Raw genomic sequence first — 26,892 nt, 5'->3', positions numbered from 1 at the left:
ATTCATCGTGACTCCGATTGATAAACTGATTTTACCAATGTGCACAGAAACCATTTCTGCATCTTTTAGAGTCAAGATAATTTTTCTGAATCCGAATTCAGTGATTTCCAAAAATGTCCATCTCTATGTCATTTTAGGAAATCCCACTCCCTTTTAATTAAGAAGTCCAACTTCTCTTTCATTAAATTTAACTCTTTAAATTTAACTATCTCTACGGGGTTTTAGTAATCCATTACTTGTGTAACCCTCAATGGTTCAGGAATACAGCTAGCCGTGGGCTCACAACTCCTTGTGACTCGGAACAACAATTTCCGACTTACCCATCGAATCATGGTAAGAGCGCCTAGCAACATCGCCCCATGATTCCTTAGGTATTACTGATAGTGTCTGCAAGAACCAGTAGATTTTGGTTAGCGTACAGTACGGTCCCTTCATCCATATATCCCGATCAAATCAACAACCATTGGTATATCGAGAGTCGTTCTAGATTCGATAACTATGCATTATATCTTGGAGATCAAATAGTGACATCGCATGTGTTACTAGGAAAACCCATTAACCTAAAACACATCATGTACTCTGGCCAGAGATTCGTCACACTAATATCTCCTCAGATCGCATAGGATATCCACACTCGCAAGTATGTGGTGAATCCTTGACAACAAAGCATCGACTCCTATATGTGTCGTAACTGTACCCAATCCCGACACCTGATGACCCCAATAGAGTCGGTAAATGAGTCAAAGTACAGTACTAGCATATAAAGTCTCAATGATGTTTCAAGTAATAAGGACTAATGGTGTACAACCAAAACCGCAGACTTTATCCACTTGATAAGTGATAACCACTTGGAAAGTCCAAATAGGGTAGTTCGATCATTCATCATATGAATATCCATTTGCATGCTTTGAACATCTCTATGTTCCATACCAATGAAACGTGGTACTTGGCATCGCAAATGCTAGTCTCAATCTCGAGCGATCCTTATCCTTATTTGCGGATGGCTCAATTGACTAGGAACAGTTTAGAATATACAGTGACTATAAGATGTGTTTCATAATATCCATCCCCATGTGCTACCACATCTTACATACACTATAGTATATTCAAGGTCTTTATCAAAACAACAATAGTATATCATAATATAACAATATGAAGAAAGATAAAGTCAATGCCATTATAAAAGTGTAAATTATATTAAACAAAAGATTTTTTTACATAGAGTCATAAAAGCCCTTAGCCACAAGTTGGCTAACCGGGCACCCACTCTTTCAATCTCCCACTTGCCCTAAAGCCAACTAGTCATACTACGTAATCTCATTGCTTCGCGATGTTTGTCAAACAATGGTCCTGGCAAGGGCTTAGTAAGCGGATCAGCGATATTGTCTGTAGAGGCCACTCTCTCGACACTGATGTCTCCTCTTTCCACGATCTCCCGGATGATGTGGTATTTTCTCAGTACGTGTTTGGACTTCTGATGAGACCTTGGTTCCTTTGCCTGAGCAATGGCACCTGTGTTGTCACAGTACACCGGGACTGGACCAACAGCTTCAGGAATTACACCCAACTCTTGGATGAATTTCCTTATCCAAACCGCCTCTTTAGCAGCAGCTGATGCTGCAATGTATTCTGCCTCAGTGGTGGAATCCGCTGTGGTGTCCTGCTTGGAACTCTTCCAAGAGACAGCACCTCCATTGAGCATGAATACAAATCCAGAGGTTGATTTCGAGTCATCCACGTCACATTGGAAGCTAGAGTCGGTATAGCCTTCCAACTTCAATTCTCTCCCTCCATAAACCATGAATAAATTCTTAGTCCTTCGCAAGTACTTAATAATATCCTTCACGGCTTTCCAATGCATTTGACCGGGATTGGCTTGGTATCTGATCGTGACGCACAGAGCATAGGCCACATCCGGTCTGGTAGATATCATCCCATACATGATACTACCTATGGCTGACGCATATGGCACGTGTGTCATCTTCTCTATCTCATCGTCAGTTTTGGGACACATAGACTTGGATAGAGAAATTCCATAACACATAGGTAGATGTCCTCTCTTGGACCCATCCATTGAAAACCTTTTCAATATGGTGTCGATGTAGGTTGATTGAGTGAGTCCTATCATTCTCTTAGATCTATCTCTATAGATCTGAATTCCTAGAATATAGGATGCCTCACCTAAATCCTTCATCGAGAATCTACCTGATAACCATATCTTTGTTGACTGCAACATCCCTACATCATTCCCCATGAGTAGGATGTCATCAACATAAAGTACTAAGAATGTTACCACATTCTTAACTACTTTCTTGTACATGCATGGTTCCTCCGGGTTCTTGATAAAACCAAAATCCTTTATCGTTTCATCAAATTTATGGTTCCAACTTCTTGATGCTTGTTTGAGACCATATATTGATCTCTGAAGCTTGCATACCTTATGCTCGCTTCCCATGGATGTGTATCCCTCAGGCTGCATCATATAGATCTCTTCCTTAATGTTTCCATTAAGAAATGCAGTCTTTACATCCATTTGCCATATCTCATAATCATACAATGCTGCTATGGCAATAAGGATTCTTATGGACTTGAACATTGCGACTGGTGAAAAGGTTTCATCATAGTCAACTTCTTGTTTTTTAGTATAACCTTTTGCCACCAATCGTGCCTTGTAGGTCAATACCTTTCCATCAGGCCCAAGCTTTCTCTTTTAGATCCATTTGCACCCAATTGGAACAATTCCATCGGGAGGATCTACTAAAGACCAAACTTGGTTAGAATCCATCGAGTCTATTTCCGATTGCATAGCTTCAAGCCATAAATTCGAATCCGCATCAGAAATTGCTTCCTTGAAGTTTCTTGGATCACATCCAATGTCGGGTTCACTTTCATCCCCTTCAAGAAGAAGACCATATCTAATAGGAGGCCTAGAAGTCCACTCGGATCTCCTAGTAATAGGCGTGTCTTGTGATGATTCTTGAGGTGTAGGATCGCTATTTTGTATCTCGGGTTCTTCTCGAATTTCTTCGAGTTCCATCATCTTGCCTTTCTTATCCAATAAGAATTCCTTCTCCAAGAAGGTGGCATTCCTTGAAACAAACACTTTTGTTTCAGCAGGATGATAGAAATAATATCCGATTGAATTCTTCGGATACCCTACAAAATAACATAAGGTGGATCGACTATCCAACTTATCTCCCACTGTCTGCTTCACGTAAGTAGGACATCCCAAAATCCTCAAGTACGAATACTTAGGAGCTTTGCCATTCCATAACTCATATGGTGTTTTATCTACTGCTTTAGTGTGGACGTTGTTTAACAACAATACCGCCGTTTCAAGCGCGTAGCCCCAAAACGAAGGTGGGAGCTCAGTGAAGCTCATCATGGATCGAACCATGTCCAACAAAGTTCGATTGCGACGCTCCGAAACACCATTCAGCTGAGGTGTCATAGGAGGAGTCCACTGAGAGAGAATCTCATTCTCTTTTAGATAGTCCAAAAACTCGGTACTTAAGTATTCTCCACCTCGATCCGATCGAAGTGCCTTAATACTTTTACCTAGTTTGTTTTCTACTTCAGCCTTGAATTCTTTGAACCTTTCAAACGCTTCAGACTTATATTTCATTAAATATAAATACCCATACCTAGAATGATCATCAGTAAAGGTAATAAAGTAGGTGTTGCCACATTTAGTACCAATCCTAAATGGACCGCAAACATCTGTATGGATCAAATCCAACAGATTTTGACTACGCTCAGGTTTCCCTTTGAAAGGAGATTTAGTCATTTTTCCCTTTAGGCAGGACTCACAAGTAGGTAGAGAGTTATTATCAGACATATCAAACATGCCCTCTCTCACTAGCTTGTTCATCCTCCTAGAGGAAATGTGACTTAGCCTAGCATGCCAAAGGTTTGTCGGGTTTTGACTATCGTTTTTCCTTTTAATTGTTGTTACCGGTTTATCAACATAATTAATTGGAACGTCTTTTAATTTTAAGCTATATAGATCGTTTTCAAGTTGTCCATTTCCAATCAAACATTCATTCTTGTAAATATTGTAAATCCCATTCACAAAATTGCAAGAAAAACCATCTCTATCAAGCATAGAAATAGATATAATATTTTTGACCAAATCCGGAACATATAAAACATCTCTCAAAAATAACTTAAAATTGTTCTGCAAAACTAAATAAATGTCTCCTATAGCTTTGGCTTCGACTCTAGAACCATTCCCGAGCCTTAGCTGGGTCTCACCCATCCTTAGCTTACGACTTCTTGTCATCACCTGCAAATCATTGCAAATGTGAGATCCACATCCGGTATCCAATACCCAAGAAGAAGTATTAAGCGAAACATTTATTTCAATGTAAAACATACCCTTTGCAGTTCGCAACTGTTCGAGGTATTCCTTGCAATTACGTTTCCAATGACTGGGTTTCTTGCAGTAGTGGCAAACGTTATCATCTTTATTCACATTTGAAACCTTGGCCTTTCCCTTCTTATTTGGTACATTCTTCTTGGGCGGGGCAGAACGTTTCTTACTCTTTCCACTTGGCCCCTTCTTGGAGTAAGAAGAGGAGCCAACCAAGAGTACCGGTTTATCCTTCTTTAATGTGGCCTCATAAGACACAAGCATATTGACCATCTCTTCAAGGGTGGCCTCTATCTTATTCATATTGAAGTTCACCACAAATCCGTCAAACGACGAAGGAAGTGAAAAAGTAATAAGTCGCGTTTAGCTCATGCTCCAATGTCAAATCGAGTGTTACCAACTTTTCAATGAGTCCAATCATGCGCACCCCATGCTCACGGACCGAAGTCCCATCTCGCATGCGGCTCGTCATGAGCTCTCTGACGGTGGCATACCTCTCCGACCTTGACTGAGCTCCAAAAAATTCCTTGAGGTGCACGTGTATGTCAGCAGCATTCACGGCATCCTCAAATCGCCTCTGGAGTTCATCAGAAATTGAAGCTTGCATATAGCATTTAGCCTTGATATCATGGTCCCAACATTGATCAAGTTTTGCCAATTATTCCGGACTTATATTAGCCGGTGCTTCCTTTGGAGGATTCTTTTCTAACACGTAGAAAATTTTCTCCGAGTTTAGAATAATTTTCAACTTACGGAACCATTCCATATAGTTTGCGCCCGTCAATTTGTTTTGTTCGAGAATTGAAAACAGTGGATTGCGAGAAGTCATTGTAATAGTATACTGAAAAGGAAACAGACAATAATCAATGATTATTTAATTAATTTACTAAGACATAAAATATGGCGAATTTTAATTTTATGAATTACACTCCCACTATTTTAACGATTTCACTACCCTCTAGTGAAAATGGGAAACTGTTTTCCTTAGTGAGAACATGGAGTCCAATTGACAAATCATGATCCCGAATAATATCAGCCAACCATAATTTTCAAAAGGTAGAGCCCAATTACTTCCAAAGTAACCCCCATGTTTTTACCTCATGTCCAATAAGGGCCCAATAATATGACGCCGTTTATTGTGACATGTCAAGATAACCCATCAATATTAAGTTGTGATGGACGGTCGCCATGTGGATCCCCAATAATATGAGCCAATCCCATGGGAGTTCCACCCAACTTACAACATGTGTCGATCCAATGTACAGCTTTCCGACGAACGGGCCCCCCCAATAATATGAGCCGGACCGTATCCGTGGGTAGCATCTCATACATTGATCGTTGATGGAAGGTAGGAATATTTAAACAATATTTAAATTCCCTTTTTATTAATCTTGATATCAATTTTAAATCATATTTAAAATGAGGGATTTTTAATTTTAAAAATTTGTCTCATCATGCAATTTATGTATGCTTGCGGGATTCATACAATTTAGTCTAAACATGCATACATCAATAATATCATATATTATTTAAGGATGATCGATCCCATTAAGTAATCGACCCGTGGTTGCCAATCACGAGTCTAAGTCCAATCCTAGGTGATATGCAAGTATGCAATGCAATCCTATTACATTGAGCTTCCAATTTACATTTTTTCGGTCTTCATTGTCTGCTGGGCCCACAATTTCTTCAAATCTTTGTCTCCCACTAAGTCTAATAAATTTACAATAAATTTCGATGATAAATATGGGATACATTTTTAGGGGTGGGAACGGGCCATAAACCAGACCCACTTTTATTACATATGACAATCATATTGGACTATAAACCAAGCCCATAAATAAACACCAACAACAATAAGACAAATGTAAATCACCTAACATACACCTAAAACATTGGTCATGGAAATCGATCATCCTTTATAAAATAATTAATTCAATAATTAAATAATTGGATAAACATGCAAAGGCATCATAATTTAAAAGATAAAATCATGTTTTATCTTATCCAACCATAAGATCATATCTTATCATCAATTGTACCAAAATAATTAATTTTATAAAATTTAATTTAACGGATAAAATTTAAAAATTTTCCAAAAATTCAAATTTATCCAAAAATCAATTTTAAAATTTTCGGACTCGAACAATTCGATCCGATGCCTCGTGAACCAATCAAAAACAATTTTCGATCGGATCAAAAAATAGAATTTAAAAAAATTAAAATTTTAATTAAAAAATTAAAAATAATTTTTCCGGGCTGCCCGGGACAATCCTGGGCCAGCCCGCGCCCCAAAAAGGGGCCCGGGCAGGGCAGCGATGATCGCTGCCCTGGGCAGCGATCCAATCGCTGCTCGATTTGCCCATTAGTATTCAATTTAAAATTTTCGTTTTGTTTCAAAAACCGAGGCTTAAAAATTTTGTACAATCGATTAATTTAATCGTTTGATCTGAGCAACCTGGCTCTGATACCACTGTTGGATAATACGTGTTCAGATCAATTACGAATTGATACCCGGTGCAGCGGAAGTTTAAAAATTTTATTTTATTATATGGAACGATTCCATATATGGGTATCAAAACTTTTACGATTAAATTTGTTCAAGTAAAAATAAAATCACAATTAAATTTTTACCTCGTCAAGCAAAGGCTTGATTTTGGACTCCAACAGAATTTAATCTGCTCTTCTTGTAAATCCCGGGAACCGATGACAGTCACGATCCAACTCCGGAATTAGGTCCACGAATGCAAAACAGAAACCCTCTGATTGACTGCACTAGAAATCAATCAGAAGTTTTACGTAGAGAATAAATAGATATGATCTGTTAATTCAAATTGTAATTTTTCACAAAAATCACAAGTCGAATTTTCTCCAAAAGGGACAGAGGAATTTTCAAAAAACCTCTTGAATAATATAGACTGATTTTCGAAAATTGCTAGACTGAAAGCTTGGAATTTTCGAACACTGCAGTCCCTTTTATAGATAATTTCTAGTTATAATTGTATCAGGACTCTAACTCCTTAAAGCCCACAATCCATAACTTAAGCCCAACAAGCCAAGCCTGTTGTTATAGAAATTAATATAAAATTCATCGTGACTCCGATTGATAAACTGATTTTACCAATGTGCACAGAAACCATTTCTGTATCTTTTAGAGTCAAGATAATTTTTCTGAATCCGAATTCAGTGATTTCCAAAAATGCCCATCTCTATGTCATTTTAGGAAATCCCACTCCCTTTTAATTAAGAAGTCCAACTTCTCTTTCATTAAATTTAACTCTTTAAATTTAACTATCTCTACGGGGTTTTAGTAATCCATTACTTGTGTAACCCTCAATGGTTCAGGAATACAGCTAGCCGTGGGCTCACAACTCCTTGTGACTCGGAACAACAATTTCCGACTTACCCATCGAATCATGGTAAGAGCGCCTAGCAACATCGCCCCATGATTCCCTAGGTATTACTGATAGTGTCTGCAAGAACCAGTAGATTTTGGTTAGCGTACAGTACGGTCCTTTCATCCATATATCCCGATCAAATCAACAACCATTGGTATATCGAGAGTCGTTCTAGATTCGATAACTATGCATTACATCTTGGAGATCAAATAGTGACATCGCATGTGTTACTAGGAAAACCCATTAACCTAAAACACATCATGTACTCTGGCCAGAGATTTGTCACACTAATATCTCCTCAGATCGCATAGGATATCCACACTCGCAAGTATGTGGTGAATCATTGACAACAAAGCATCGACTCCTATATGTGTCGTAACTGTACCCAATCCCGACACCTGATGACCCCAATAGAGTCGGTAAATGAGTCAAAGTACAGTACTAGCATATAAAGTCTCAATGATGTTTCAAGTAATAAGGACTAATGGTGTACAACCAAAACCGCAGACTTTATCCACTTGATAAGTGATAACCACTTGGAAAGTCCAAATAGGGTAGTTCGATCATTCATCATATGAATATCCATTTGCATGCTTTGAACATCTCTATGTTCCATACCAATGAAACGTGGTACTTGGCATCGCAAATGCTAGTCTCAATCTCGAGCGATCCTTATCCTTATTTGCTAATGGCTCAATTGACTAGGAACAGTTTAGAATATACAGTGACTATAAGATGTGTTTCATAATAGCCATCCCCATGTGCTACCACATCTTACATACACTATAGTATATTCAAGGTCTTTATCAAAACAACAATAGTATATCATAATATAACAATATGAAGAAAGATAAAGTCAATGCCATTATAAAAGTGTAAATTATATTAAACAAAAGATTTTTTTACATAGAGTCATAAAAGCCCTTAGCCACAAGTTGGCTAACCGGGCACCCACTCTTTCAATCTCCCACTTGCCCTAAAGCCAACTAGTCATACTACGTAATCTCATTGCTTCGCGATGTTTGTCAAACAATGGTCCTGGCAAGGGCTTAGTAAGCGGATCAGCGATATTGTCTGTAGAGGCCACTCTCTCGACACTGATGTCTCCTCTTTCCACGATCTCCCGGATGATGTGGTATTTTCTCAGTACGTGTTTGGACTTCTGATGAGACCTTGGTTCCTTTGCCTGAGCAATGGCACCTGTGTTGTCACAGTACACCGGGACTGGACCAACAACTTCAGGAATTACACCCAACTCTTGGATGAATTTCCTTATCCAAACCGCCTCTTTAGCAGCAGCTGATGCTGCAATGTATTCTGCCTCAGTGGTGGAATCCGCTGTGGTGTCCTGCTTGGAACTCTTCCAAGAGACAGCACCTCCATTGAGCATGAATACAAATCCAGAGGTTGATTTCGAGTCATCCACGTCACATTGGAAGCTAGAGTCGGTATAGCCTTCCAACTTCAATTCTCTCCCTCCATAAACCATGAATAAATTCTTAGTCCTTCGCAAGTACTTAATAATATCCTTCACGGCTTTCCAATGCATTTGACCGGGATTGGTTTGGTATCTGATCGTGATGCTCAGAGCATAGGCCACATCCGGTCTGGTAGATATGATCCCATACATGATACTACCTATGGCTGACGCATATGGCACGTGTGTCATCTTCTCTATCTCATCGTCAGTTTTGGGACACATAGACTTGGATAGAGAAATTCCATAACACATAGGTAGATGTCCTCTCTTGGACCCATCCATTGAAAACCTTTTCAATATGGTGTCGATGTAGGTTGATTGAGTGAGTCCTATCATTCTCTTAGATCTATCTCTATAGATCTGAATTCCTAGAATATAGGATGCCTCACCTAAATCCTTCATCGAGAATCTACCTGATAACCATATCTTTGTTGACTGCAACATCCCTACATCATTCCCCATGAGTAGGATGTCATCAACATAAAGTACTAAGAATGTTACCGCATTCTTAACTACTTTCTTGTACATGCATGGTTCCTCCGGGTTCTTGATAAAACCAAAATCCTTTATCGTTTCATCAAATTTATGGTTCCAACTTCTTGATGCTTGTTTGAGACCATAGATTGATCTCTGAAGCTTGCATACCTTATGCTCGCTTCCCATGGATGTGTATCCCTCAGGCTGCATCATATAGATCTCTTCCTTAATGTTTCCATTAAGAAATGCAGTCTTTACATCCATTTGCCATATCTCATAGTCATACCATGCTGCTATGGCAATAAGGATTCTTATGGACTTGAACATTGCGACTGGTGAAAAGGTTTCATCATAGTCAACTTCTTGTTTTTTAGTATAACCTTTTGCCACCAATCGTGCTTTGTAGGTCAATACCTTTCCATCAGGCCCAAGCTTTCTCTTTTATATCTATTTGCACCCAATTGGAACAATTCCATCGGGAGGATCTACTAAAGACCAAACTTGGTTAGAATCCATCGAGTCTATTTCCGATTGCATAGCTTCAAGCCATAAATTCGAATCCGCATCAGAAATTGCTTCCTTGAAGTTTCTTGGATCACATCCAATGTCGGGTTCACTTTGATCCCCTTCAAGAAGAAGACCATATCTAATAGGAGGCCTAGAAGTCCACTCGGATCTCCTAGTAATAGGCGTGTCTTGTGATGATTCTTGAGGTGTAGGATCGCTATTTTGTATCTCGGGTTCTTCTCGAATTTCTTCGAGTTCCATCATCTTGCCTTTCTTATCCAATAAGAATTCCTTCTCCAAGAAGGTGGCATTCCTTGAAACAAACACTTTTGTTTCAGCAGGATGATAGAAATAATATCCGATTGAATTCTTTGGATACCCTACAAAATAACATAAGGTGGATCGACTATCCAACTTATCTCCCACTGTCTGCTTCACGTAAGCAGGACATCCCCAAATCCTCAAGTACGAATACTTAGGAGCTTTGCCATTCCATAACTCGTATGGTGTTTTATCTACTGCTTTAGTGTGGACGTTGTTTAACAACAATACCGCCGTTTCAAGCGCGTAGCCCCAAAACGAAGGTGGGAGCTCAGTGAAGCTCATCATGGATCGAACCATGTCCAACAAAGTTCGATTGCGACGCTCCGAAACACCATTCAGCTGAGGTGTCATAGGAGGAGTCCACTGAGAGAGAATCTTATTCTCTTTTAGATAGTCCAAAAACTCGGTACTTAAGTATTCTCCACCTCGATCCGATCGAAGTGCCTTAATACTTTTACCTAGTTTGTTTTCTACTTCAGCCTTGAATTCTTTAAACCTTTCAAACGCTTCAGACTTATATTTCATTAAATATAAATACCCATACCTAGAATGATCATCAGTAAAGGTAATGAAGTAGGTGTTGCCACATTTAGTACCAATCCTAAATGGACCGCAAACATCTGTATGGATCAAATCCAACAAATTTTTACTACGCTCAGGTTTCCCTTTGAAAGGAGATTTAGTCATTTTTCCCTTTAGGCAGGACTCACAAGTAGGTAGAGAGTTATTATCAGACATATCAAACATGCCCTCTCTCACTAGCTTGTTCATCCTCCTTGAGGAAATGTGACCTAGCCTAGCATGCCAAAGGTTTGTCGGGTTTTGACTATCGTTTTTCCTTTTAATTGTTGTTACCGGTTTATCAACATAATTAATTGGAACGTCTTTTAATTTTAAGCTATATAGATCGTTTTCAAGTTGTCCATTTCCAATCAAACATTCATTCTTGTAAATATTGTAAATCCCATTCACAAAATTGCAAGAAAAACCATCTCTATCAAGCATAGAAATAGATATAATGTTTTTGACCAAATCCGGAACATATAAAACATCTCTCAAAAATAACTTAAAATTGTTCTGCAAAACTAAATAAATGTCTCCTATAGCTTTGGCTTCGACTCTAGAACCATTCCCGAGCCTTAGCTGGGTCTCACCCATCCTTAGCTTACGACTTCTTGTCATCACCTGCAAATCATTGCAAATGTGAGATCCACATCCGGTATCCAATACCCAAGAAGAAGTATTAAGCGAAACATTTATTTCAATGTAAAACATACTCTTTGCAGTTCGCAACTGTTCGAGGTATTCCTTGCAATTACGTTTCCAATGACTGGGTTTCTTGCAGTAGTGGCAAACGTTATCATCTTTATTCACATTTGAAACCTTGGCCTTTCCCTTCTTATTTGGTACATTCTTCTTGGGCGGGGCAGAACGTTTCTTACTCTTTCCACTTGGCCCCTTCTTGGAGTAAGAAGAGGAGCCAACCAAGAGTACCGGTTTATCCTTCTTTAATGTGGCCTCATAAGACACAAGCATATTGACCATCTCTTCAAGGGTGGCCTCTATCTTATTCATATTGAAGTTCACCACAAATCCGTCAAACGACGAAGGAAGTGAAAAAGTAATAAGTCCGCGTTTAGCTCATGCTCCAATGTCAAATCGAGTGTTACCAACTTTTCAATGAGTCCAATCATGCGCACCCCATGCTCACGGACCGAAGTCCCATCTCGCATGCGGCTCGTCATGAGCTCTCTGACGGTGGCATACCTCTCCGACCTTGACTGAGCTCCAAAAAATTCCTTGAGGTGCACGTGTATGTCAGCAGCATTCACGGCATCCTCAAATCGCCTATGGAGTTCATCAGACATTGAAGCTTGCATATAGCATTTAGCCTTGATATCATGGTCCCACCATTGATCAAGTTTTGCCAATTATTCCGGACTTATATTAGCCGGTGCTTCCTTTGGAGGATTCTTTTCTAACACGTAGAAAATTTTCTCCGAGTTTAGAATAATTTTAAACTTACGGAACCATTCCATATGGTTTGCGCCCGTCAATTTGTTTTGTTCGAGAATTGAAAACAGTGGATTGCGAGAAGTCATTGTAATAGTATACTGAAAAGGAAACAGACAATAATCAATGATTATTTAATTAATTTACTAAGACATAAAATATGGCGAATTTTAATTTTATGAATTACACTCCCACTATTTTAACGATTTCACTACCCTCTAGTGAAAACGGGAAACTGTTTTCCTTAGTGAGAACATGGAGTCCAATTGACAAATCATGATCCCGAATAATATCAGCCAACCATAATTTTCAAAAGGTAGAGCCCAATTACTTCCAAAGTAACCCCCATGTTTTTACCTCATGTCCAATAAGGGCCCAATAATATGACGCCGTTTATTGTGACATGTCAAGGTAACCCATCAATATTAAGTTGTGATGGACGGTTGCCATGTGGATCCCCAATAATATGAGCCAATCCCATGGGAGTTTCACCCAACTTACAACATGTGTCGATCCAATATACAGCTTTCCGACGAACGGGCCCCCCCAATAATATGAGCCGGACCGTATCCGCGGGTAGCATCTCATACATTGATCGTTGATGGAAGGTAGGAATATTTAAACAATATTTAAATTCCCTTTTTATTAATCTTGATATCAATTTTAAATCATATTTAAAATGAGGGATTTTTAATTTTGAAAATTTGTCTCATCATGCAATTTATGTATGCTTGCGGGATTCATACAATTTAGTCTAAACATGCATACATCAATAATATCATATATTATTTAAGGATGATCGATCCCATTAACAATCGACCCGTGGTTGCCAATCACGAGTCTAAGTCCAATCCTAGGTGATATGCAAGTATGCAATGCAATCCTATTACATTGAGCTTCCAATTTATATTTTTTCGGTCTTCATTGTCTGCTGGGCCCACAATTTCTTCAAATCTTTGTCTCCCACTAAGTCTAATAAATTTACAATAAATTTCGATGATAAATATGGGATACATTTTTAGGGGTGGGAACGGGCCATAAACCAGGCCCACTTTTATTACATATGACAATCATATTGGACTATAAACCAAGCCCATAAATAAACACCAACAACAATAAGACAAATGTAAATCACCTAACATACACCTAAAACATTGGTCATGGCAATCGATCATCCTTTATACAATAATTAATTCAATAATTAAATAATTGGATAAACATGCAAAGGCATCATAATTTAAAAGATAAAATCATGTTTTATCTTATCCAACCATAAGATCATATCTTATCATCAATTGTACCAAAATAATTAATTTTATAAAATTTAATTTAACGGATAAAATTTATAAATTTTCCAAAAATTCAAATTTATCCAAAAATCAATTTTAAAATTTTCGGACTTGAACAATTCGATCCGATGCCTCGTGAACCAATCAAAAACAATTTTCGATCGGATCAAAAAATAGAATTTAAAAAAATTAAAATTTTAATTAAAAAATTAAAAATAATTTTTCCGGTCTGCCCGGGACAATCCTGGGCCAGCCCGCGCCCCAAAAAGGGGCCCGGGCAGGGCAGCGATGGGCAGCGATCCAATCGCTGCCCGATTTGCCCATTAATATTCAATTTAAAATTTTCGTTTTGTTTCAAAAACCGAGGCTTAAAAATTTTGTACAATCGATTAATTTAATCGTTTGATCTGAGCAACCTGGCTCTGATACCACTGTTGGATAATACGTGTTCAGATCAATTACGAATTGATACCCGGTGCAGCGGAAGTTTAAAAATTTTATTTTATTATATGGAACGATTCCATATATGGGTATCAAAACTTTTACGATTAAATTTGTTCAAGTAAAAATAAAATCACAATTAAATTTTTACCTCGTCAAGCAAAGGCTTGATTTTGGACTCCAACAGAATTTAATCTGCTCTTCTTGTAAATCCCGGAAACCGATGACAGTCACGATCCAACTCCGGAATTAGGTCCACGAATGAAAAACAGAAACCCTCTGATTGACTGCACTAGAAATCAATCAGAAGTTTTACGTAGAGAATAAACAGATATGATCTGTTAATTCGAATTGTAATTTTTCACAAAAATCACAAGTCGAATTTTCTCCAAAAGGGACAGAGGAATTTTCGAAAAACCTCTTGAATAATATAGACTGATTTTCGAAAATTGCTAGACTGAAAGCTTGGAATTTCGAACACTGCAGTCCCTTTTATAGATAATTTCTAGTTATAATTGTATCAGGACTCTAACTCCTTAAAGCCCACAATCCATAACTTAAGCCCAACAAGCCAAGCCTGTTGTTATAGAAATTAATATAAAATTCATCATGACTCCGATTGATAAACTGATTTTACCAATGTGCACAGAAACCATTTTTGCATCTTTTAGAGTCAAGATAATTTTTTTGAATTCGAATTCAGTGATTTCCAAAAATGCCCATCCCATATTTCATTTTAGGAAATCCCACTCCCTTTTAATTAAGAAGTCCAACTTCTCTTTCATTGAATTTAACTCTTTAAATTTAACTATCTCTACGGGGTTTTAGTAATCCATTACTTGTGTAACCCTCAATGGTTCAGGAATACAGCTAGCCGTGGGCTCACAACTCCTTGTGACTCGAAACAACAATTTCCGACTTACCCATCGAATCATGGTAAGAGCGCCTAGCAACATCGCCCCATGATTCCCTAGGTATTACTGATAGTGCCTGCAAGAACCAGTAGATTTTGGTTAGCGTACAGTACGGTCCCTTCATCCATATATCCCGATCAAATCAAAAACCATTGGTATATCGAGAGTCGTTCTAGATTCGATAACTATGCATTACATCTTGGAGATCAAATAGTGACATCGCATGTGTTACTAGGAAAACTCATTAACCTAAAACACATCATGTACTCTGGCCAGAGATTCGTCACACTAATATCTCCTCAGATCGCATAGGATATCCACACTCGCAAGTATGTGGTGAATCCTTGACAACAAAGCATCGACTCCTATATGTGTCGTAACTGTACCCAATCCCGACACCTGATGACCCCAATAGAGTCGGTAAATGAGTCAAAGTACAGTACTAGCATATAGAGTCTCAATGATGTTTCAAGTAATAAGGACTAATGGTGTACAACCAAAACCGCGGACTTTATCCACTCGATAAGTGATAACCACTTGAAAAGTCCAAATAGGGTAGTTCGATCATTCATCATATGAATATCCATTTGCATGCTTTGAACATCTCTATGTTCCATACCAATGAAACGTGGTACTTGGCATCGCAAATGCTAGTCTCAATCTCGAGCGATCCTTATCCTTATTTGCGGACGGCTCAATTGACTAGGAACAGTTTAGAATATACAGTGACTATAAGATGTGTTTCATGATAGTCATCCCCATGTGCTACCACATCTTACATACACTATAGTATATTCAAGGTCTTTATCAAAACAACAATAGTATATCATAATATAACAATATGAAGAAAGATAAAGTCAATGTCATTATAAAAGTGTAAATTATATTAAACAAAAGATTGTTTTACATAGAGTCATAAAAGCCCTTAGCCACAAGTTGGCTAACCGGGTACCCACTCTTTCAGCATCATCATCATCTTCCTCGGAAAACTTGATTCCTCACTAGCTTAAGCATCAGACTCATCTTAGATATGGGGGAATTATAAGATACATTGGGTCTGATTGCAATAAATTATTTCAACATCTCTTTATCAAGCTCATCATCGGAAGGTTGAGCAAAAACAACCACAATAATATCAGCCTTTACTTGCTTTAGAATGTCCAGAACTTAAGCCAAGGAAGCTTCATCATCATCAAAAAAGACAATTTCCTCAGTAGCAATGGGAGGAACAAAAACATCCAATTCAATCATCAATCGATACTCAGCCAATAAGGCTTCATAGTATACATTGTCTTCCTTCTCCTGACTTATTTTCTTCACTGCATGAACCATAGAAAATTTTATAGCAGTATGAGTGATCTGCAGAAAATCAGCTGTGGGAGTAGTGTTGCGCGCAGTGTTGGCAACACGAGGCACAACATCAGATTCAGACCAAGTTAGGTCTATTTCTCCTTTCAGCAAAATATGAGCAGCCTTCAATTCTTAACCAACCAGAGACAAAGACTCATCAATGTCTCGGATAAAGCCATATTATTCCAGAATCCCAAAGATGAGGGATGGAAAAGGCAAATTTGTGGACTTTATCAACCTCCATCAGCAAATTGGAATATGAACTTGAATATCAACTTCACAAAACTTGAAAGGACATCAAGTTCCAACTGCAAAAAGTACCACACCTTGTACTTGGTTACCACAGTAGATTTGGTTGAAGGAGTCTCGTTCTTCACAACACTAATTGATTTTCAGCAAAACCCCTTTCTCTTCAATATCAAAAGTGTGATATAGAGCAGTGATAACAACTGAATCAAACATCTATTCGCTCATGCACAGAGACTCTGTAAAAATTGGTAGATTGCTCAGCATCTACACCAGCAGCGAGGTTTGTAAAGAGTTTCAAAACAGGCTTTCGACTGTGATGAACAAAAGCAAAGACAGTATCAAAAAGACCTCGAGTCTTGAACAAATTCGACCAAATTCTGCCTCCTGCAAGCATCCAGATCAATCTTTTCTCTTCAATGAACTCATGGTTGACATACATATGTCAATCAACAATAGAAGCTTCTGAACACAACTTGTGAAATAAGACAAGTGACATATCATATTTTGCATAAATAGTGTTGCCTCCAGTGTTGGCAACACCATTCACAATATCATCACCAGCAGAATCTTTAGTATTCGCTTCCTCAAATGCATCATTCTCAGATATGGAAGATGAACTACCAAACATATTAGGCTTATTATCTGCAAGTTTCTGTTGCATATTTGCATCAGGTTCTTCCTCAATAACAGCAGAAGTAGGCACATGTTTGGAAAAAACAAAACAAAAAAATAATAATCTGATTAGCACAGAAAACAGATAAGCTTAAAGTTAATCAAAGTGAGAGAATGTAGGAAGTCAATTTGATGACTGCAAAGACCAATTAAGCATAAGAATGATCAAATCAATGAGTAATATATGGTTAAAAGAAATCCATTGGACAGTAAAAAGAAATTCAGAATTCAAACATTCACCTTCTAACAAACTCATCCAGAAACACTTACCAACGAAAATTCTTATGGGTAAAATTTTTCAAATCGAGGAAATAAAATCCAACACAGTTATGAAAATAATCCGAGATTGAAAGCAATCACAAAATTCCCATAAATAACTCCACATCGGCTCAACTCCACTAAATCATTGTTAATCACAAAAATTCAATTTTCAGTAGATAGAGTATTTCACCAAATTTGTTCGTTTAGAACTTCAAACCCTGAACAGAAAATATTCACAATTCCGAATGCATATGCATGTCTTATCTTATGCCTAAAACATAATGTAACATAAAAATAAAATGCAACCACATGCACATGATATGTTCACAAGTGTAGTGTTGCCTCTCATGTTGACAACACCATCAACAACACCATAGTTTTTCAAAAAGTATTTGAAACTTACACACTTGACTACCCTTGGTTTCAGAAAATTTCCAGAAGTGGTAGCCTGCACACTAAAAGAACATTCTTCATTGGACTCAATTAGGTAGTTTTTTCCATTTTCTTCCGATTATTGATGAAGTTTGTACATATGACATTGGTCATCAAACTTATTAAAAAGCTGAACACTGAATTTGCAAAACCACCTTTCACATGGGACAAGAACATGGAATACACGTACATCCCTCAACTACTTAGTGGTTTAGTCAGAGTTCCATAAACAAGGGCCAATGTGTTTTAAAAAAAATGTTCTGCCAAAAAACTTGGTGTCAGTCGAATCATTGTAACACAGATTAAAACACTACACATCACAAAGTGAATGCAGAATGCCTAAAAGTCCTAAACATGCATGAAAAGAAAAACAACAGTGTTGTCTATGGTGTTGTAACACCAAGGACAACATCATTAAATGGTTATAATGCACACATGCTGAGAAACCTCCAAAGAGTAAAGAATCTCTCGAAACTAAAATTTTTGTGAATATAACTGCCAGTTGGTTATTAGTTCCAACAAAATTCATTCGGATCACACTTTTTTCTACCAAATCTTGAATAAAGTGACACCGAATGTCAATGGGTTTTGTGCGAGAGTGTTGAACTGGGTTTTCTGAAATCACAATCGCACTCAAATTATCACAATAAAAAATGGGGGGTTGACTTTTAAATCCACAATCCTCTAACATTTGGTTCATAAAAAAAATTTGTGAACACAAACTTTTATTTTCAAGACAAGAACACCCTCCCATAGTGCATTTTATATCATTCAAAACCCCAGCACATAAACACACTGTAACACCAACAAGAATGGTATTTGTCTCCCTAGTGTACCACAATATCAAATCCAAGATGTCAGAGGTGTATCTTAAGATACATTTTACTTCTTTTAAAAGCGTGACCTTAGGATCAGATTGGTACCTAGCACATAAACACACACTAAACATGATATCAGCATGAATTGCAGTTAAGTACAAAAAACTTCCAATCATGATGTGGTACATGGTGTTGGCAACACCGACAGCAACACCATTCTTACCCAACTTTTCACTCGATCTCATTGGTGTTTTCATGCTTTTAGTATTCTCATTACAGAACTTTTTCACCAAAATTTTGACATACTTGCTTTGGGACAGAAAAATACCATCATGCATTTTCTTAACATCAAAACCAAGAAAATAACTCAACTCAACTACCATGATTAATTCAAAGACGGAAGACATGCATTCAACAAAATCATCAACATGTTTTTTATCAGAAGAAGCACAAAAAATAATGTCATCCATGAAAACTAGGCAAACATGTATTTCACCTTTGGACTTTTAAATAAAAAAGGTTTTATCAACCTTACCTCGTTTGAAGCCAATTTCAAAAAGATATTCAATCAACCTTACCTCGTTTGTGGACATGAAACTCACGCATACTAACCCAATCACCTTGAGGTAGTCCACTTTGTCCTTCATCCGAGTTTGCATTGTTCCAGAAGCATCTTCAAAAGTCTGTGATGATGGATGGTTCTTCTGTATTTTGCTTGAAATGTCCTTGCCATCATTTATCAAAACAACATAATCATTGTTTGGTTGATTATCCTCAGTTTCAGTCACTGTTAGACCCGGTGTTGTGCTTGATGTTGCAACATCAGAGGCAATACTTGGATCTTTCAATGGACTGAAAATTTCCAGCCGATCATCCTTAGTAATTTTTCCTTCGATATCTGCAAAATCATCAAAATCTACATTAATAGATTCCATAACTGCTCCAGTTCTCAGATTACATATTCTACATGCATGACTATTCAAAGCATATCCAATAAACAAACATTTTTCACTTTTGGAATCAAATTTGGCTAGGTGATCTCTTTCATTCAAAACAAAACAAATACAGCCAAAAACATGAAAGAATTTAAGGTTTGGCCTCTTTCCCATTAGAATCTCATAGGAAGTCATAGTAGAACCACTCCTTAAGTATACTCGATTCAATACACGACAAGTTGTATCCACGACTTCTGCCCAAAATCTTTTTGAGATATTCTTTGAGCTCAGCATCACCCTAGCCATCTCCTGCAACGTCATATTCTTTCTTTTGGCCATGCCATTGTGTTGAGGAGTTTTTGGGTCAGAAAACTCATGTGATATGCCTTTCTTATCACTCAAAGATAAAAATGAATATTTCTCAAATTCCTTACCATAGTCTGTCCTGATCCTTCCAACCTTCAAGTTATGCAGGTTAGTAATCTTTGTGAGTAAATTCTTAAAAATATCAAATATATCCGACTTCTCTCTGAAGAATCTTACGCATGTAAAACGTGAGAAGTCATCAACACACACAAAAGAAAGCTTCTTACCTCCATAGCTTTCCAGTTCCATAGGATCCATTAAATCCAAATGCAAAAGTTCAAGGCACCGTGTTGTCTCAAAGTGTTGTAACACGAGGTGCAACACGAGAGTTTTCTTACCTACTTGGCATGCACCACAACCATATGGAACTCCAGAATTCAAAATAGGCATACCTTGGACAGCTTCATACTTACACAGATTTTTCAATGTCTTCAAATTTACATGACACATCTTTTGGTGCCATAAATCAAGATCATCCACTTTCATGTGGTTGCAGGCAAGTTGCTCTCCAAGCTGGTAGTACTTTGCTGATCTTGTACCTATCAAAACACATGTGTTAGCATTATCAAAAACTTCACAAGTATTTTTATCAAACTTTACATGAAAATCATCATCACACAATTGACTAAAAGAAATCAAGTTTGAGATTAGTCCCTTGACATGTAACACATTGTAAAACTTTGAAAATCCTTCCACGTTCGGTGTTCCTTTGCCACCAATCCTTCCTTTTGCATCACCTCCGTAAGTCACTTTACCACATCTTTGTTCAATATGGTCCATGAGATGCTCTTTTGAACCTGTAATGTGACGTGAGCTTCCACTATGAAAGTAACAGTGACCTGCAATGTTAGTTTTCCAGGAAGTATAAACAACAAAATACTGAAAATCAAACTTTAGTACCCAAATTTTCTTTGTTGTGGGTCTGTTTTTGGTGGTGTTGCGCCTGGTGTTGTGCAACACGGGGGGCAACATCAGCTTTGACTTCCAATACATGCAGTCATTTCTGGTCTTGAAACGAAAAGACCTGATGTGATCTGGTTTGAAACAGTACTGACACAAAAAATGGCGCTTCCATTGCTTTGGCATTTGAGGAGGAACACACTCTTTTGATGGAGAATTCTTGAATGACGGGGCGACAATGGATGTAACGCCCGAAATTATTTAATTTTAATCCGAGAATATTTAATTTTGGAATATTTGGAGTTTTGATTTAAATTCTAATATTCTTAAATTATTTAGGATTGAAATTGAATGAAATGAAAAGTTGAGGACCAAATTGCAATTATTGAAGACTTGAGGGGCCAAAGTGCAAATATTGGAAAATTTGTTGGAAACTTTTTATTCTGATATGTTTTCACGTGTATAACATCAAGTTTCATCATAAATTCAGAGGAGGAACCGAGATTGCAAGAACAAAGAATTTCAATATATTCTTCATCTTCTAATTGTCGTATCTTTTGATCCGGTTATCCGATTTTGATTCCGAAAAGTGTTTTGTAATCCTCACGACGAGGCCTTCGAGTTGATGTAAGTTTTTATGTCTTTCATTATGGTTTGAGAATTCGGAAATGGCAGAGATCAGTACGTTGGGTTTTTGTTGGAGTTTTTGAAGTGTTGTATCGTTTATTTTCAAAACCGAATCGACGAACGGCTATTGATTGTATGTTTATGAATTTCCAGCAAGTAATTCGACATGCTTAACATCTGATATGCTGGTTTTTGAGTAATATGCAGCTGGGATATGATGTATATGGTTATTGACTTGACATAGTTGAGTTTCGGAGTGCCGAATTTATACCGTTACGCCGTATTTCCAGCAAGTAATTCGACATGCTTAACATCTTATAGCCAGTTTGAGCGAGCCCTCTGTTTCCAATGAATTTCTTCTTGGACCACCAATTTTTCAATTTCTTTTTCCAGCGAAGCAATGCGGCTGTAGTTATCTTTTGCTAGTCTCGAGTGTTGCAAATAACTGAGCTCTTTATGCAAGTTTGAGATTTTACGCGCCATGTGGGAGAAACGAGTGTCTGCCCAAGAGTTAAGGATACCACTGAAAGTAGATAGTTTGGCAGGAAGGTCCCCAGGCAGACCACCATTATTCCAATGTTCAAGTAGAAGAGGAAAATCTTCTTCCAACATCCACTTATGCTCAAAAGTGAATCTCCTTGGTCCCTTACTGAAACGGCCATCAAGGTGAGGATTATTAGATATCATAATCAGCCTATGATCCGATCCATAAAAATCCAGATTGTGTACATCAGCTGAAGGGTAGATCAATTGCCATTCAGAAGAACAAACAAAACGATCTAAGCGTTCGAAAATAATGTCTTGCTGCTGTCTACGATTGCACCATGTGAATTGATCACCCAGACAGTGGATATCTCTCAGATTACATGAGTTTAAAGCCTCTCTGAAAGCTGACATTTGAGAAAGTGAACGCATTGAACCACCAATTTTCTCCTCTTCATAAAGAATTTCGTTGAAATCTCCTCCTACAAGCCAAGGCAAGTGCTGAAATTCTCGCATTTGAGCGAGACGATGAAGAAGATCCCAAGATTGCTGTATAAGATGTGGGATTGGGTTACCATAAAAACCTGTGAATCTCCAAACACGATGATCATGAGTAATTATACAATCAATATGCCCAACAGAATAAGAACAAATAGTAATGTCAAAAGGATCATTCCAAATCAACGCCAGACCACCCTTCCTACAACAAATAGTAATTCTTATTGATTATGTTTGTTTACTATAATTATACGAATCGTTGTCAATTTCAGAGTTTTATTATTTCGTTAAAGGAAGAGTCTGTGCTCATCCGAGAGATATCTTTTTTAAAATTTTGTTTCGTAATTTTATGTTAAAAAAATTAGAATTTAAAATCAAATATTTTAATATTAAAAAAATTGAAAAAAATAATTGTACAATGAAACTATTTGCAAAATTAAATATTGTGCTATGAAAAAATAGTAAATTTATTATTTTTCATCAACTTGTAATATTATTTGTTCAACTTCAGAACTTTAAAATCGGATTTTAAATATTCAAAATCCAAAGAACATTTTTTTTTATTTTTATGTTTTCTCAAGAGACATGTTTTTTGTAAACCACTTATAAGTTTTAAATTTTATCATATAAAATAAAATTTCACATTTTATTTAAAACTAAAATTAAAATAAGGGTAAATTAGCATTCAGTCCCTAAACTCAAACACAAATTTATTCTCAATCCCTTGTCAGAAAAATATAGTTTAAACTCTCTAGGCCCACATAATTATTTCGGATGAAATTCGGTACAAAACGTTGAAAATATGGTACGAATACATGATATTCGAGCACTAATTGTTCAAGATCCAGTATAAAAAATAATATTTTTGAGTATAAAACATGAACATCTTTATTAATATGAACTTCCAATATATGTTTGAATACTCAAAAATCATAGAAAGTCGGCACAAAACATTAAAAATATGATACGAATACATGATATTCACGCACTAATTATTTAAGATCGAGTATAAAAAAATAAGATTTTGATTATAAAACCTGAACATCTTTATTAATATTAACTTGCAACATATGTTTGAATACTCAAAAATCATAAATTTGTACCAGATCTAACACATTTGGTACTAAAAAATCATATATTAATATCATATTTTCAATGTTTTCTACTTATTTCCATCCAAATAAAATAAATATGTCATTAATATCAATATTTTTTAATACTAAAAAATCATATATTTGCACTTGATCTAAGACATTTGATACTCAAATATCATATATTAGTACCAAGATGACAATATGTCATTAATATCAATATTTATTTACATATTTGAGTACTCAAAAATCTTACATTTGTACTAGATTTGAAATAGTTGATACTCAAATATCATGTATTCGTACCATATTTTCAACGTTTTGTACCGAATTTCATCCGAAAAATTTATGTGGGCCCATGAAGTTTAAACTATATTTTTTCTGACAAGGGACTGAGAATAAATTTTTGTTTAGGTTTAGGAACTGAGATGTAATTTACAGTTAAAATAACGTCAAATTTTATAAGAATAAAAGGTTTAGAACTTAGAATGAAGAGTAAATAATAAATATTGAAAACAATAGTAAATAATAAATAAAAAACAAAGCTAAAATAAAATAAGAAAAGAATTTTAAAATAAAAGGAAGAGCCAAGAGGAACCGAAAAAAATAATTGGGAAGTAAAGAAAGAAACAAAAAACAAAAAATATATATAAGTTACACTATAGTTTATTTGGCACTCTATTTTGTCGTATTCGTGCTTATCTGTCGTTTTTATTCCTAGTTTTGAGTATAAATAGTCGCATTTTCTTTGTTTAAAGGTTTGATTGAAATTTGAGAATGCTTGAATATTATAGAATAAGTCAAACATTCCAATGCGACGTTGAAACTTGGCCCGAAAGATAAGAAAAAATCATGAGAAGCCAAGAAAATTGAAAAAGTTTAATGCACGGACCCTGTGCAATTTTTGGAAGAGGGTACGTAAACCTCGAAGAAATAAATATTGAGAGCAGTTTAATACACGAACCCATGTCCAGATTTATGTTCGGACCATGCACGGACACTAGAGGTGTGAAAATGGGCTAGGCCCATCGGGTTAGCCCGCCCCGTCCTACAAAATTGGTGGGTTGGGTTGGAAATTTCCCAACCCGCCTAAAAGGTGGGCTGGCCCGCACCACCCCGCCTAATGGTGGGTTGCGGGTTGGCCCGCAAAAACCCACTAATTTACACGTGAATCTGCCGGGTTGGCCCGCCCCGTCACCTAAAATAAGTGGATTGGGTTGGTATTTTTTCAACCCGCCTAAAAAATGGGCCGGCCCGCCCCGTTGGCCTGTTTTGACATCTCTAACGGGCACCATTACAGAAGGTGTCCAAGGTCCATGCATGTCGCAGATGAAACGACCCTTATTACTACTGAAATTTATATATATATATACTGTATTTTATTTACTTATTTTAAAATATTGATACTATATATACACCCATACATATATGTAATTAAACTTAAAATAATTTTCTATAACACATAATACATAATATATACATTATTTATAGTTAAAAATAATTAAAAATACATGCATACAAACTTCATAACATGAATACGTAAAAATCATAATCCGACATAAAATTACATGCATACGTTAAAATCCCAAAACCATACAAATTCATAATAATAAATAATTTTCATGTGCGGAATAAAAATAATATTATATCAAAATCCCATAAAAATCAATGAATCATAAGCATGCGACGGTCACGGGTATTCTAGCTGCACGGGATTCTCAGACGTTCTCACCACCAGTAGGGACCACATCATCATCAACAAAATCATGATCACCTGCACCATTTAAATCTAATGAGCCTAGAGCTCAGCATGTCCTATCCAATAATAACAACATGAAACCACATGCAAGCACATATCATATAAAATGTCATGAATATAGCTTATACATGCATGATCTTTAAACATTAACATTCTGCTAAATCATCAACTTTATCATCAAATATCATCATAATCATCATTCTTAATACAAATCATAATATGGTATGTCATAAATTTTTGAAACATTATAGGTTGTATCCATGATGGTGGCCTTAAACATTAACGACTGATCAATCATAAAAACAAACGTACGTGTGGCGGTGGGATCTCTACCTCTTTACTGTCACTTCAACAGCCCTTACCGCTGGATCCATAAACTCATTATAACATTAACAAGAAGGTCATCGGGCCCAGATATCCTGTCCTCCAACCACATCACTTGCCACATTCACTTCAACTTCCTAAAAAATTATTTTCTTTACATGCCCTCAAACTTTACGTTAAATTACTTGAATGATGCATGAACTTAAATGTCATCATTATTTCGTCATTCATGAAAATTTTCCCCTAAATATATATTTAATTAATTTTAATAAAATTCATACTTATATATATACATATATATATATATATATATATATATATAAATAAATGCATGAATTAAATATATATTTACGGACCATATATTTTTCATGGACTCGTTCGAGCTACTGACCCCTTGACTTAAGCCCATAAATTTTTAGACTGTCCCAATAATATCTTAACTCATCATAAAAATTTACGTTCGAGTATTGCTTAGTGATAACAATGGTTGAAGCAGTTTGCGGAGATGCGATTAAATAGTTGTTCCATGTTGATAGTGGACAACAATTTTTGGGGCGGTTAGCTGAGTATTTGCTTGGGCAGTTTCAGCGGTCTTCTCGAGAATTGTCCTTGGGCTGAAATCCGACAAGTGGTTTTGTATTTCAGTGGGCATTAGCAGTGTAGCATCAGTTACTGGTCATGAGGTGATACACCATCTGAAACCAAATTTTAGGTTCTAGCGGGATTGTAGTCACTGATCTATCAGTGTGTTTTGATGCGTTGTGCCATTGAGATGAATAGAATCAATTTTGGATCGAATTGTAGGTTAAAGTAGTTGTCGCAAGTATTTTGGACTTCGTATGGGATCAAGGTGAACCAATTTTGTTCATCCCAGTGAATAAGTCTAGTTGTCAGGTTAAAGTAGTTGTCGCA

The 26,892-nt window shown here is 36.7% G+C and overlaps 1 protein-coding gene across 1 annotated transcript; it reads right to left on the bottom strand.

Annotated features, from left to right (window-relative positions):
• Window positions 1–22,140: 22,140 nt before the first annotated feature.
• LOC140861878 (uncharacterized) lies at window positions 22,141–26,104 on the bottom strand. The gene is made up of 2 exons (XM_073264882.1): window positions 26,019–26,104; window positions 22,141–23,008 (listed from the first exon to the last, which is right to left on the bottom strand). Exons 1-2 carry the CDS (start codon window positions 26,102–26,104, stop codon window positions 22,141–22,143), a joined length of 954 nt encoding a protein of 317 aa, XP_073120983.1.
• Window positions 26,105–26,892: the final 788 nt, after the last annotated feature.

Source organism: Henckelia pumila, chromosome 4, assembly GCF_033568475.1.
Source record: "Henckelia pumila isolate YLH828 chromosome 4, ASM3356847v2, whole genome shotgun sequence".
In the NCBI taxonomy this organism is placed as follows: domain Eukaryota; kingdom Viridiplantae; phylum Streptophyta; class Magnoliopsida; order Lamiales; family Gesneriaceae; genus Henckelia; species Henckelia pumila.
This window is presented reverse-complemented; position numbering and strand designations above follow the sequence as displayed.

Excerpts from the sequence above, each read along its gene's own strand:
- LOC140861878 (XM_073264882.1), bottom strand. The coding sequence starts at position 26,104 with ATGTGGCAAGTGATGTGGTTGGAGGACAGGATATCTGGGCCCGATGAC. Across the intron at positions 23,009-26,018 it reads ATGAGTTTATGGATCCAGCG|GAAGGGTGGTCTGGCGTTGA; the intron begins GTAAGGGCTGTT and ends TATTTGTTGTAG.